Source organism: Epargyreus clarus, unplaced genomic scaffold (genome assembly GCF_041222505.1).
Source record: "Epargyreus clarus isolate Ecla_fem2 unplaced genomic scaffold, WU_Ecla_fem_2.2 ptg000008l, whole genome shotgun sequence".
Taxonomy (NCBI): Eukaryota; Metazoa; Arthropoda; class Insecta; order Lepidoptera; family Hesperiidae; genus Epargyreus; species Epargyreus clarus.
In genome coordinates this window covers 855,599-871,539 of record NW_027332216.1, presented here as the reverse complement: position 1 = coordinate 871,539, position 15,941 = coordinate 855,599, and the positions used below count along the sequence as shown (strand labels likewise).

General features: G+C 36.6%; 1 protein-coding gene across 3 annotated transcripts in view; it reads left to right on the top strand.

Annotated features, from left to right (window-relative positions):
- The window catches only part of LOC140744060 (monocarboxylate transporter 9), a 48,880-nt gene that overhangs the window by 29,951 nt on the left and 2,988 nt on the right, over positions 1-15,941 (top strand). For 2 of the 3 annotated variants that reach the window (XM_073075515.1, XM_073075517.1), the window contains exons 2-4: positions 11,105-12,772; positions 13,165-13,398; positions 15,511-15,793. In XM_073075515.1, coding sequence (XP_072931616.1) covers positions 11,207-12,772; positions 13,165-13,398; positions 15,511-15,793 — 2,083 coding nt within the window. In that variant the 5' untranslated portion in view covers positions 11,105-11,206. Of the gene's footprint in view, positions 1-8,125; positions 8,316-11,104; positions 12,773-13,164; positions 13,399-15,510; positions 15,794-15,941 lie in introns of all 3 variants that reach the window. The other variant, XM_073075516.1, reaches the window with a different exon arrangement.

Here is a 15,941-nt window from a genome sequence, read left to right as displayed (position 1 = left end):
TTTAATTTGAATATCAAAGTGCGCAACTTTAGTCTATTACAATATATGATGAATATGCATATCATCTCGTGTTTTAAAGAAGTTCAAAGAGAATAATTTAATTCATGCATCATTATGTATGCATGTTTCAAGGTTAATCTTAACGAATTCTTCAATTGATATTAACTAATACATCGTTGTCAAATCTTGGTAGGAAGAGCTCCATATTGTTTGTTTATCAAGCATGTTTAATGCTCAAAATTTATTAGTAAGTATGAATTCAAAAACTTCTACTTTTTGTAGAATGTTTACACAAGTTTTAAAAAAGCGAACACAAAGGGTGTTTTACACGATTACAGTTTGACTGCTGCCGCACGTAATTGTGGCCATCCACTTTATTTGAAAAACTATAACTGTCCGTTTGAAGCCGGCAGTACTGGTGTCATGTGGCAGCAATCCGAAACAAATACTTTCCTTTCAAAACTTCGCCATCAAGTTCGCCATATTTGCATTGCACCCATCTCGTATTTAGTCAGCGTGGAAGACCACCACTCTTCTTTTAAAATGAGATCCAGTTCTTTTAGTAACATATTAACTTGACGATGAAGAATATATCTCTTACGCATGTTGCAACATTCAATTTCATCATCATCCAATCTTGCGAACTACGCATCATATTTCCTTGTGTAAATTATTCAAGAGGGAGCATCAGGGTTACCTTACTTTGCATCGGGGTTACAGCGTGAGGAGATAAATACGTGGAAACGTATTGTTTTTCGTAGCGATAGGAAATGTTATCACGTTGCATAGTGTCTAACTTCATTGAATCATCTGTGGCTGCTGGAGCGTCATTTTATGCACTTCTAACATAAATATGTTTTTACAATGTAACATTACCTATATATTTTTAACCGACTTCAAAAATAATTCGGCCGGTATCTTTTTTTTTATGTATGTACACGAATTACTCCGCCGTTAGTGAACCGATTTTAATAATTCTTTTTTTATTGTATAGAGACGAGCTGGAAGTTGGTCCCATTTAAATATGGTTAGGATCCATCAATTGGTTCTGGAGAAAATGAGGGGAACTCCTCCATGTAAATATAACAGCCATAACTTCGCTCATATTAGACACGCGTTACATTTACATCGTTATCCAACGAAATATACAGAGCGCCGATTTCAGAAATATGTACTAAACCAATATTTATTTGAATTATTTTTTACTTTGTAGTGACATAGAAGTCGGTTGTACTTTTTTGGTATTTTTTTTTTACTCTAATAGAATAAAAATGAGGTAACTTAACGCACTTAATAAAACTTGAAACGTTACCCAATGCGAAAAATCTGTCATCTACTCATTCATTCTCGGCACTGTGGAGAATTATTACTTCGCTTACTATCCTCACATTTCGAATAACAGGTTTACGGAGAGGCAAATAACATTCCTTGGTTGACAAATGGGACTTATTTAAAAACTTCCCCAAAAACAGCCTACGTAATGCCGTTACGTCACACACTCAAACAAACTGGCACTCTGCCAAGGATCCTCCCCTGAATTATAAACTTTGCCACCCTCAGTTAGGGCCCAGTTTGAGATGTGTACTGGTGCTTCACACGAGGGATTTTTTCCAGCAAAGTACACTTTATTTCTTTTGCGTATGCCTCAATTTCACTTATAAAAGCGCGCTAAAGGTACACACTATCCAAACCAGGCTTGAAATATGTATGCCTTTACCGCAGAATACACGGCAAAGTTGCGTATAGCGGAAGTTCAGTAATTTGTTCAGGATTTTGGAACGTTACCCTAATATATTTTATTTGAAGTTCAACAACGTACAAATTCATTCACAGATGATACACTTTCTTATCTGTCAGAGTCTGGAACATTCGTAAATGTTTTGTCTTGAATACTTTAGCTTCTTATTGTGACCTATGATATCGAATGTCAAATAGACAGGTTTTATATTATGACGTGTTTTATAATACTTATTCCATTTTATCAAGTTATCGACGGCTAAATATTGAACTCCATTCTGTCTGGCGGTTTTGCCTCTTGCCATTTATAAAGCTTTTTTCTATTAAGTTCGTTAGGCGATCGTTCACTTATTTTAATGTTGAATGTTAATATTTTGTTTTATTTTTCATTAATTTATTAAAATGCCGTCCAAAAGATCCTTTGCATATTCCATCTGCATAATAGCGAAATTATTGGTATTATCTACTATAGGTATTATGTATCTTTTGTATTTGTACACATGTTTCTTATCCAGTTCAATCTAGATTAAATGAGCCCTTTGCATAAAACTATGTAGTAAATAAAGGTGCAGAAATACAAGCAAGTAAAGACATTAATGAAATCGCTTCTTCAATAGTGTAATAGAAAATAGGAAGTCTCGAATTCTTACAGAGCCACTGCTGGAATTGGATTTGTCATATATAATTATATTGTTATCTTTAGAAATTTAAACATTTGCTGTTTTCTTCCGTACGCCATAAATTTAGTTTCTAGATAGTGAAGCCCAGTTCATCTTCGTTCTTATTGCAGTTGTCAACAAGTTAACAAGCGGTAAACGAATAACGACCTGTTGCGATTGTCTAAATGGTTAAATGGGCAGTAAACAGTGTCGTGTCACGCGCTTAGCGCCGGCGGCGTTGTTACTGTTCATTATTTTTTGGTACCTGAATGATACTATGATATGATTCATATTATTTAATATGAAATATAAGTCCAATATAACCCTCAAGGTTTCTGTTGAGGGCCGTATTCTTGTGCAATATGTTCACTTATGAAAAATATTTAAAATACCAATTAGGAATTTTTCGTCATTTGGTGATAAATAATCGTTCCTTAGAGCTATGATGTCAACATTTGTTATTAAACTTTCCAAAGCTGGTAAATAAACTTCTTATCCACATAGTTTATGTCATGGTTCAAAGTTTACAAATAACAGTATTGACAATGTGCCAGCTAACATTCCAGTTTTAACTTCCTATTAATGACAAAAGTTTGCGTTTTATATTTACGTTAAACCATTTTGAAATATCAAATTAATCGAAATCAGGACGTTCTGTCTAGTCTCGACTAATCGAAACTTTATCCCTGTAATAAATGACCCAGAAGTGGCGTTTGGACACGCGGCAATCTATCATCCGCCGGGAGCACTAAATCGTTAAACCGCCTACCGACCCATCCATCAATTGACAGAATTTATCATCTCTTTAATACTGTCATATAAGTTCGCCACTAAAATAACGAACGCTTACCGTAAAAGCATTAGATTTTTTATCCCTCGGTTTGAGAATCATTATATCTAAAAGTGTATTTACAATTTTATTAGCGTCATAGTGTGAATGTTTGCTTCGCTGTCATTTACATTTACAAAGTTTTTCAATCATGACTATAATTGATGTATTATTCATCTTCAATAATTTTGTCTTTAATAATCTATTAACCAAAATATATATTGAAATACATTTTGAATACAGATTGAACAATAAGAGTTGCACTAAACTTGTACTCAAGGTAATGAGGATCCCAACAGATATTCACTTGTTGTTTTATGAAATAGCTGTTAACATTCATAAAGTAAAATTTTACGTACATTTTAAATTTTAATTTACAATAAAACAAAATAAATTTAGATCTGAACGTAAAATTGTCGTAAAGTTAATGAAGGTACGTCGAGACAAAACACATTTCAGTTGCCGTAATCAAGTTATCTCGTGCATGTACATTTCGTATGCTCTTTATGGAGTCAGATGGAGTTGCTAGGTGGATGGAAAATGAAATGCAAATATTGGCGCCGGCACGGTACTGTGTTGGCGGGCAAAAGTCCTGTTCATTTGCATATTATGTTTAGTCGAATGTAGAGGAGCTAACCGTTCATGATACTAAAGATTTTTAGGCTATAACTTTTAGCTCGTCCTCTGTTTCCTAATATTTTCTTTAAAAATCTATAGCAATGCTTCCGCAATTTCTTTACGATAATTGACTATAAAGTCATTCCATTTGAAATCATCTAATTCGTAAAGCCGACCCTTTTTGGATTTCAGTGCCACTGTGGGAAATTGTTCTCTAGGTTCCCAAAGAATAAAATTTACACTAGTTTGATTTCTTCGAGTGCGTTTCCGCGCATTTGGTTAAAGACTTTGAAAAATCGATATTTTTAAGCTTTATCAACTTTTGCTTTAAATTTTTCCTTTTAAAGATATTTACCCGGTCGAAGCGGAATTCTGAGGGGGAAAGATAGTAGTTTAAGTGTAAGTTAAGATAATTGACTCGGTCAATACCTATGAAGAACAACAGCGTGCTGAAAATGAGTATTTTTTACTCATTTTTCGTGAATTTCAATCGACCCTAGCATCTCAACTGTTGAGAATTAAAAATTCATAGACCACACAAATTAAAGTATACATACCATAGACAAAATTCAGCCACAGGTTGACCCGTGCATCCCACTCTTTATAGAAGAAAACTTCATAGCATAGTCATTCTCGTTTTCAGACGATTTTATATGGAATGACTCTATATTGTATCTGAACATTGTGTTTTTTAGTTTAGTGATTTCGAACACATAATGGGCAAACATTGATCTTCGTACATAACGTGTCGGTATCTACGTAAGGAAACATATTTTCAGCTGTGTAAATGAAGGGACTTTAATACAAAATTCGATGTATGAATTGAGTTGTCTTTTGAATGTTTGTTTTGTATTTAATTTATTTCCAATTGTTTGTACGTATATCATAACGAAATGTATGCATATTCATAAATAATTTACGTACAGTTTAATTTTGTGAATATGTGGAATAATTATGTTTGTGTAAATGTTCCTTTTATAAAGTTGTTTAAATTAAATAAATAATAGATTAAAGTAAGTATACTTTAATCTATTTTATTGATTTAATTTCATGGGAAATTTGCAGAAATGATTTGCCAAATTGTTAAGAATAAACTGTCGTGTTATTTTAAGGTAATCTTGTAGGTACCGGCGAAATAACTTTCATTGCCAGGGACAGTTCTACAGTTGTCGTGTCTGCCTATTTCCATGTTGGCGGGTTGTTGGCAAACATTTCGCGTATTTATATCAGCTGACGTACGCACGCTGGCTGGATGATGGCCAGTCTGCACTCTGCTCACGTCATCATGCACACACCTACTGTTCCTATCGCGATGGGAGATCACGCAGTTCAACTAAATCTGAGAATTGTACCGTTTTAATTTAATTCGCTAATGCGCTGTTTGTGCGGGATTAAATGTCAGACCAGTTTGAATATTTGTATGTGCCTTTTAAATTGTTAAATTTGTACTACAAAAGTTTATTCATTTTTATATTATTCAAGAAAACTTACAGCTGCTGGATTTATGAGTATCCACATACAGAAATAACTATCCAATTTAAGGCACATTCCGTTAGATAATTTAGGATCTTAAATTTTCATTTACATTGTACTTGGAGGACAACATTTATATTTTCGACTTTTAGGTGCTTCTTAAAAACGAGTCTCATTTAATATTCAAAATTTCATAACCTTTGTAGGCATTGTCAACTAACGATCCTATAGTGGTCGTCTAAACATTGTTTTCATTTTGAGTTTCGTTAGTACTAATTTTAACATGTACAAAATTTTTCTTATTATTATGAGCTAGTTCAGTGTAATTTATTATGAAATACCACGAATAGAAGGTCAAATATGCTTGATGTTTCTATTTCTCGTATAACCAATTTCGCTCGTTTTGCACGAATTTTTGGCAATAGTTCGAGTGGCTTGCGTTATTACAATCTCTCCATTGCTTTGCCAAATCCAATTTGGTGTAGTCGGGTTAGCAATTGAAACATTCACAATAATCTATATCTTTGAGCGGGTTTACAAGCGAACAGTTTCATTGGCAACATAAATTGTACAAATGAATTGTTTGTGGATTTACCAAATCTATATTTGTTTCGCTAAAGTGCACTAATTAAATGTTTTGGAAATGTTCATTGTAATTAGTTGTTGTTTGAGTTATACCTCACACAAGTTGCACATAGTACTTCAACCTTTTTTGTGGATGGTTTAGTATTAATTAGTTGAAGAGTTAACTAGTACCTATTGTCATAGCTATCTATGTTGAAATTACGTGATTAGCAAATTTTATATTTATAGACCAAAATTACTTACATTCAAATTTAATGTTGATTTAGTGCCAAATAATTCATCACATAATTTGGATCCAATAATAGCGTTGAATATTAGCTCATAAGTTTTAATATTTTTTTCTCTATACCGAACTAAGATAATTAAATATTTAGGACGTTTAAAATAAATAAAAAACGAAGATGAACATCTGCTATACAGCTAATATTGGATATATAATTCCAAGGATTTTTTGTTGAAAATCACCATGACGTTTACAAAATATATAAGTAAATTATTTTGTAAATGATAAACAAATTAATTAATTAAGGTGTTACAGTCATTTTGTTCCTACAGGAAGGAAAAATGGTGCAGATCATGCTAAAAATCTTTTTAAGATTCAAAAATCGTTGCTTAACGAGTTATCAGTGACACGAAAATTAGTCAATCAAATTTGTCGATGGCGACCTTCAAAGTGTGGGCGAAGTCCAAGAGAACGATGAATATGATTATTTCATTAGCTTTCCCTTCACGACTTTGTTACTGGTTTTTTGAAAGTGTAATTAATTTTTATCTCATTAAATTTCTGAAATTTCTCTTCTCAGTGCTCTTTTACAGAAGCAATTAATTTTGAAATGAAGCAAAATTAAGTGTCGCACTAATTTATCTATAACTTGAATTTCGTAAAATTTTGTTTTAACTCCACCTAGGATCTACTTACTGGAGAAATCATGGTAAGTAACAAATTTTCGACCACCCTATTCGTTTTTTATCTAATCTTGGGGATATTTATTAGACTATAACGCGAATTCATTATTATTCTTCTAGTTTATTTGCGGTCTTCGAACGGTCACGCTCTGATAGTAAGACAATGATGTACTTTAGTTAGATGGTCGCCAGCAATAAGTACGGATCATGTATTAATTCAAGGTCTATGGTAAATGGTATATACATTTATTGACCACTTTGGTGATAAAATGAAAGGCTTATACACATTATAAGACAAGATCGAAAGGCTCTACGAGAAGAAAAACGTTTTTCTCATTCCAAGAAGATGTTAATGTTTTTGTATTTTCTTTTATCAGTGCCGCAATGCGTGTGAAATAACGCGAGGCGCATTGACGTAAATTGACGATACTGCGTGTTTTTGGCAACGAATCGTAATATTATGGCGGGCTTAAGGGTGGTTTCTTATATTGGCAATATTGTGTTCTTTGAACGTTGCCGCCGTGGTCTGTTTTGCGTAAATATAATTAGGTCTGTTCTCTTAAGATCTTTGTTTTAGACAGATAATTTTCTTCGTATAATTACTATAATTAATTTGAAGTTGAAACGCCGCAGGTTAATTACTGATGTTGTATTAAGCGGGACTATACCGCAACGGGCGGATAAAAACCACGACTAGGGAAAAAATGTTTAATTTTTCTTTAAGATTTTTCATTAAAGTAATTGCAAAGGTTGTGATTGAAAATTATACCAAAATTAAATTATTTTGTAAATTAGAAAAAAAGTTATATTTTTATACAAAGTTTCCTGGCATGTAGACATTTAAACAGAGGCGGTTTAGGCCATATATGGTTAAGTGGGGATTTGTAGTTTTCACACGTATAGAAATTTGTACCCGAACAAAAATAGGCCTAATGCTGAATAACTGCAGCTCAAATAAGAAAATTGCCACCTACACATTAACCTTTATACTTGTTTCTTTTTGAAAAGGCCCACTTTTGACCGCGATCTCACACTACAATAAAGCCCGAGAGTACTCACTGGCTCTATTTTCAAAAGGCCATTCATGGCGTGTAGGGTCATACATATAAATAAACTCTGTTATATTAAGATAGCTTTTCTTAGCGCATATACTTAAGTACTTGGTTGACACAAGTATAAAATGTAAAGTTTTATGTTAGTCTGTCTGTTTTGTGGTTTATCTTGGAAATTATTGAGCGCATTTTGATTTGTTTTTATAAACAACGGGAGTACAATTAACGTAATTTACAGTCCAATACTATCACGCTTCTACTTTCAGGTGGTAATCTAAGCAGCTAAGAATATGGTGGATGCCACAGACTGAGCACAAAATCATCCAGAACTTTAATTGATCATATACATGTCTGTTGTCTGCTCGAACCTGGAACCATCTGCTTGTTAGAGTAAAATGGTGTAGCGCCTCATGCTTGGCCAGGGATTGAACCGGGAACCTTCTGCATGCTATAACGGTATTGTAACCACAGCGCTGTGTATGATAAAAACATTTGTACAACTTTTTATTTTACTACGAATACTCACACACGTGTCTGTATTTCAATCAGCTTAATTGCGTACCCTCAGACCAAAGAAAGAAGAAAACGCCTCATTGGATTTAATGGTCCGCGAGTGGTTGTTTTTCAATGAAATGGTAGGAGAACCAGTGTGCGTTAACTGAAGTGTTAACTCTGCTACATCTAGTTCTAACGTGAAGTAGTTGCTGCATTTCGCCGGAGAAGCCTGGATGCGGACTGACTTACATATGGGATGACTATTGTGGTCCCCAGGAATGACAAAGCATCTGCGATCGGCTTAACGTAGAACTTTTGATATGTATGAAGTTAGTTGGTCTTTAGGCGGTTGTGACCACTTATACTATTTTTTGTACTGGACGCCATTGACACAATTTGCATTGTTGGCGTAGGTCTTACGTATCAGCAGAATACAGGTCTAGTCTATCTTTTATTCTGAGGCCGTACCTGAGTGCATACATATTACAAACATTAAGTGCATTCGAGAGCTTTTCATTCGTATTCCCGCACTGCAGATTATTTGAATAAATAATCCGCTCAGGGAATCCACAGCTCGTTGAGTTTTATCATAACAAATGTGGGAACTTTTGTGCTTAACCTACAAACCTGGTTTGGAGGTTATTATCTTTTTATTTTATGGAAGTATAAATGATGGGTATATTATGGATAATATAGGAGTAGCAGACGAGCATGTTGTCCATCTGATGGTACCTAAGTGGCTACTGCCGCCCATGGACATCTGTAATCAACCCCAGAGTAGATTCCTACCTGAGGTCGGCCTCAGAAGCGTCTCTACCCCTATTGACTAAGCTGGAATACCTGTCTACCTTATCATGTAATGTATGTCTACTTTATCAGACCCTTTAAAGTGGAATACAGGAGTGGTTAACACTGCTGTTATCAAACAGAAATATATGTTGCGGCGGTGGCTCTAAAGTAGAATCATAAATAGTTCAACTTAAATCTGCATCGATACCAAAAGTTGTACTAAGTCAGCTATGCGGTTTAATTTTGTTGTAGTGGTAGGCGCTATAGTTGAAGTTCGGAAGAGTAAGTTGGGTAGTTTGCCGGAACTTTAATTAAACTGCAGTGGTTAACTGTTTTCGGTTCGATGGACTTAAATCCCATGTAACTCGGCCAATTACCAGTAGGCTAGTAGTTAGTATTTGGCCTACCATTTAGTACATTAGTAATAAAAATTGTTAGAATTCAGCGAAAATCTAAATGATATCGTGGACAATTGCACATCACAGAAACAACGATTGCTTAAGGTTTATGCACTAATTTCTTTCCAAAAATTATTAAGGAAAAAAAAATGTTAAATAATTTTCCTACCTACAGATTCAAATTATAGGTAAGGTTTAAGAATATTATATTTTTTTACGATTTGCCTACGGATACATAAAAAGGCGATACAAGTATGTAAGTAATTTGAGAGATCCTCCCTTGTCAGGCTTCCATATTGTATTTCTTATGAATACATCCACCCTTCCTAGTATCCTAAAATATTATCCATATATGTATTTTGTTTTATGTTTACATTAAATTCTATTATGTTGCGCCTTTACCGCTTTTTTACTGTTATATGTTTATTCGTTCGAAAGAGAATTTACGATGTTATGGCATTTTTCCCCTGCGCGAGAAAACGTTATGTTGATTTTAGTAGCTGTTATAGGGAGACATTTAAAATTAAGAAAAATAATGACTGTAATAAGTTTATAGGAATTAAGTAAAGATTACAACTATATCTGTGGGGAAACTCTTCGTCGCAGAATCAAAGTGCCTTTAAACTTAAAATATGTAAAACGGTTCCTATATTCTTGATTTTTAAAAACATTTTACTCATGACATGAGTGTTAAAACGACGCTAAAAAGCTTTTAGTTGCGTCAAGCTACTTAGAACACATCTGCACTGCGAAGTAGTTAAGATGAATACTTTATGAACAGAAATAGGAAAAAAATCCTTTTAACTTGTGGGTCCTTTTCATAATTCAAGATGTTTTCTATGACTTTAACTGTTTCCTCTTGATGTTAGTGACTAAAGTAAACTAAAGAAATTTCCTAGAGTAGACACAGACTGACATATCATAGAAAGTCTCGATAACTCAACCTATGTCATAATAATGTTCTGGCAGTCCACAGTGTATCTTTATCTTTACACAATTGGTATAAGCACAAAATTTAGGTCACAATCAGCCGTTTCCCGTCAACAAAACCAATAGAAGGCTCGTGACGATCCAGAGCTCTATTCTTATGATCCCCTTCTACAATTCGTCCTGTAGCGCTAAATATACGACGAATGCCAACCGGCCTCCAGCTTTGTTCGCCTATCAGCCCCACTTCAGACGATTTGGCACTTACATCCTCCGGCAGGCATTGTGGCTTTAATGCACAGCGTTGTTCGTTTGAGCGTGTATTGAGATCTGAATGCAACGTGCGAATAAGGAAAGATGCAACAGTGAAGTTAAATGATCAATCAATTTCATCTATGTAAGTTACTGACGATAAATTTTGAACTCAAATAACCATATTTGACATAAATAATACGTAACATAAAACTCGCAATGGCATTTAAGTTAGATATGAATAATGCAGAGCCCGAAGTGCCAATTAATCCGATAGGTTCTGTTGCTCTATTAATATCGTGCATAATGACGTTACATGTTTTACGTATGAGACAGAATGATGCCATTAAGTAAGTAGGCTAATGATTGTTAATATTGTTCCAGCATGAGGTCACGGCGGTGGTGCGGTGTCCGCATGGAAGCGCGGCGGACTGCTGATCACGCGCTGCACACGCTGCGCGCGCAATTTCGTCGCGCCTTGCCGGAATGGACCGCGCGCGCCTCTCGCCGCCGCCGGATAGCGCGAACCATCGGCCGCTCCAAGGAGGACCCGGCGGAACCCTCGATGCAACCACCCCGCCTGCGGAGGCCTTAAACGACCCAGAGACTCCGCGGCCCGCGCCGCGCGCGCTTCCCTCTATTCCAGAGAGCGAGCCCTTGCTCGACCCGCTCAGTGTCAGTGTCAGTGAAAATTCGCGGAAAAACGGACGTCCGCTCCATGTGCAGTTCGACGCTCAGTCGCCGCCCGCGCCCGTATCCGTGTCCAGCTCCAGCTCGAGCTCCTCCGATGACGAAGATGTGTCGATCACAGAGGCGCGGCCCCCCGACGGCGGGTGGGGCTGGGTCGTCGTATTCGCCTCTTTCATGGTTAACCTTATCGCCGACGGTATCACGTTCAGTTTTGGCGTATTCTACCCGCATTTTCTAGAGTACTTTGGCGAAGGCAAGGGAAAAACCGCATGGATTGCTGGCATCTTTATGGCGATGCCGTTGCTCTCTGGACCCATTGCCAGCTTCCTGACGGATAGATATGGCTGTCGGCGTATGACTATTTTTGGATCACTCCTGGCAGCTTTAGGATTTGTAATATCCGCCTTTGTAGATAATATGGAGACGCTATTTATTACTTTCGGCATCATGGCCGGATTTGGACTAAGTTTGTGTTACGTAGCAGCGGTTGTAATAGTTGCGTACTATTTCGAGAAAAAGAGATCTCTCGCGACCGGAATATCGGTGTGTGGAAGTGGCATAGGTACGTTTCTATTTGCGCCACTTTCTTACGTTTTACTGGACGAATATGGTTGGCGAGGTACGACGCTTATATTAGCAGGGTTTTTCCTTAATATGGCAGTTTGTGGATTGCTGTTTCGAGATTTGCCCTGGACGGCAACTATGAACGAAGAGAGAGCGAAGGAGAGGAAACGTAGACGAGAGAGGAAACGCAACAAGCGTTATGGTTCGTCAGTAGACAGTCTCTCAGATAGCAAAAGTAGTGCGGCGGGATCGACAAAAGTTACCGACGCGGTGGACATTGAAGCTGTGGCATCGCCGATTGTGCCTCAATTTAGTTCCTTAGTTGACTTACCTACCTTTATGACTGGAGGAGAGGGAGTGTCGTTAGAAGTATTCGAGTTGATGTCTAATAGAGGCCGAGCATACGCAATTCTAGCTCAGAACTACCCAGGGATCATGTTGTCGTCTAGAAGCTTTAGTGACAGCGGTAGATTACATGAACAATCTCCTCCTAAAGCTTTGATGTCTCCTGGGACTGCGACTCCGGGCACGATGTCTCCTACGTCAGCTCCACCGGTTTCAGCGACCACGGGCGGTAGGACGGCCCCACTAAATGAAAAGGCAGCGATGTCCTTGTGGTTAAGGCGGCAAGGCGGTGCCGCTTCGAAGAAGCCACCAGCGTTCTTCAAGGACTTGAGAATACATAGGCACTCTCTTACATATAGAGGTGCAATGCTTAACATCAACCGATACAGGCTGCGAGCTTCGTCATGTCCAAACATCTTCAGGAATTCTATGACCACCATTGCCAAAGAGAAGGTATGAGATTCTAATATTAAAAAAAAAAAAACTCAACATACATTATTTCTTAGACGTTAAATTTGTAAAGTTTTCTGATTTATGTTAAATGCATTTCAGTTCAACAACCTAATATTTATCTCTGTCTGCTCGAGATGCAGTGTTTTCTCTAGTGTATTCTAGTTTGAAAGGTATACTAAGTTCAACAGTCCGTAGTAGATAATTATAATGGAGACTACGTTGAACTTCTATTTACAAGTTCATATAACATCAAATGGACTACTAGAAATGAGACAACTATATTATTTTTAAAAATAGCATCTCCTATTCAGAATGTTTCAAGTAGACTAGTAGAAACATACTTTTTATTATAAATGACGTATCCTCTTCAGTTCCACTGTTTAAACTTCCAGGTGCAGTGGTACGCCGGACTATGGGACTTCTGGGACCTGGCTGTGGACGTGTTGGACTTCTCGCACTTCCGTAACCCGGCGTTCGTGTTCTTCGCGATATCCAACTTCCTGCTGTACATGTGGTACGACGTGCCGTACGTGTATATCGCCGACAGCGGCATGAAGATGGGCTTCAACGAGTCCCAATCCTCCATGCTCATCTCGATCATCGGCATCTTGAATATGTTTGGAGAGGTAAGATTGTTTTTTTAATGAACAATATTTTTTCGCTGTAATTTTTATTCAAGCGCATATATTTGCCTATGTCCTTGCGTATTTACGCAAATAAAACGGGAATAAAATGGCAAATAAAATGGGAACATAATAGGATCGCTCTTACCAACATGCTTAGACTAATACAGGAACATAAGGATTTCTTATGAAGTAGGCAGGTTTTTATTAATAAAGATTTTATTTCTGGGTTTGAGTTTTTGTGATTTAGTCTTTAAGTCTCTACAATGCACCGACGATGTACGAAATTCTTGGGGATGAGAGCGTTAGGCGTAAAAGCGTTTAAATGATATTGGGAGTAAGATTATTTTGTGCGCATTGAGCGCGGAACTTCGTGTGAACTAGGTCTTAATACATTAACCTAACGCCACTTAGCATTAACAGACATGCTACAATAGATTACACGCTATGCTACAACTAACAATGTTATCTGGACCTTATCTACAATAACTTGACCCTTTTAAATCTTGGCGGCGTTCCGATAACTCATAGAGTTACGTAACGCCATGTGGCGAGACACTGGCTGAGAGCATGTTTGTCCTCGTGATGTCTTGGGGTATAATGTTGAAGATTTGTTGTATTTATTTATACTTTGTTGTGAAATTCCGTATATAAATAAAGTTTGTAGTCGATTATAATTTTAGAGTTTTATGTTCGGATTGTAGATTTCATGAGGCGTCGCCAGGCCAATTTTGACGGGATATCCAAAGGTTTGCCCAAAATCTAAATGTCCCACGTAGAATTTGTTCAGTCCGGAATTTCGGGGATTAATTCCAAATTATTTTTATTAGCATAGTAAAGTACCAATTAGTACTCATTAACATTTCCATCATCATTATATACGTAAATTTATTAGTACTTGTAATGTAAATAAATAGACGTTTTTTTATCAAGTCCCGTTTTTAACAAAATTATCCCTCCTTTTATTCAATAGGTCCTTTGGGTTAATCTTACACTATCCAAAAATAAGGAAACTGACACTGCTAGATATAAAGTATTATAAAAGTAAATATTTACCGTTTACGTACTCAGGAAAATGAATGTTGAAATATAATAATTTCATTTCATAATCTAATAAGTGATAGTCATGCCATTGTTAATTATGTTATGCACAATAGCCTTCGTATTTATAACTACTTTAGGTATAGTAGTTTAATGTAAATAAGAAATATGGGAATAGTTGATTTGTTGACTATGATCTTAATCCTTCTCACGCTGAGAAGGAAGGTGCTCCCAGACGTGATAAGTAAGAGGTTGAGCTATGAATATTTAATATCGGTAGACTCGAGTACTAACGGAATGCATATTATGGAGCCATTCATATAAGCTCGGCTTCGCATGATTGTATTATTTTGCTTAAAACCTTGATGCACCCTAAACAACACAAAAGTAGCTTAATTACTTTATTTTTTTGGTTTTATCAGCGTTTATAACTTTATATTGATTAAAAACATACATGAATTTATAACCAAGTCATCTTCGCGTGGTGTGCCACCTACCGGTCAGACGCGCAAATGGTCCTGGATTCGATCCCGGCCAGACAGACAGATAGATAGGTTGATGTTTTTGGTCTGGGTGTATCTATGTGTGTATACATGGCACATACTACACAAGGTATTCTAGTGTGGGGCTGTGAGTATAGAAAGCTTTTTCATTAAATCAACTCACTAAAATACTACCAAAATTTTCCGGCATCAGAGAACTTGGGCTTTTTAGATTTTTTTGTTATCAAGCTAACAAACCGCTCCTTACCTATGAAGATGCTCCCAGACCTGATAAGTAAGAGGTTGATCTATGAATATTTAATGTCGGGACACTCGAGTACCAACGGAATGCATATTATGAGCCATTAATGCAAGCCTGGTTTCGTATGATCGATTATTTTTTGCAAAACAGTGGAGTATCGGTTTTTGATCACCGATGCATTGATTTTTTCGGTTTTACTTATATTTATTTGTACATTTTATAACCAATTCAATCAACTTATTAAAATACAATCAAAATCTTCCGGAAACAGAGCTTGGGTTTTGGATTTTTTTTGTTATACCTAACAAAATGTTCTTAACATAATTCCAGATACTTCTAGGCTGGGTGGGCGATTGGGAGTCAGTGAATCCGAGCCTGGTGTACGCGGGCTGCATGGTGCTTTGTGGTTTAGTGACCCTCATCATGCCGCTGCTTACCTCGTACTTGGGGCTGGCCTCGGCGTCGGGGGCCTTTGGAGCCTTCATCGCCGCCAACTACTCCCTGACGAGTATCATCCTGGTGGAGCAGATCACGCTGGAGAAGTTCACTAACGCGTACGGGTTGCTGCTGCTGATACAGGGTGTTGCTAATCTCATCGGGCCGCCTTTAGCTGGTAAGACTTTATCATTTAATGGGTTTTGAGTTCTAAAAGAAAGATGCTAAAAACTTATTATTATTTTTTGAAATAAATGTATTAATAATTTAATCGTGCTTAATTTTCTATCGAATCTTCCAAGTATCATGTTGCAATCTGATTATTA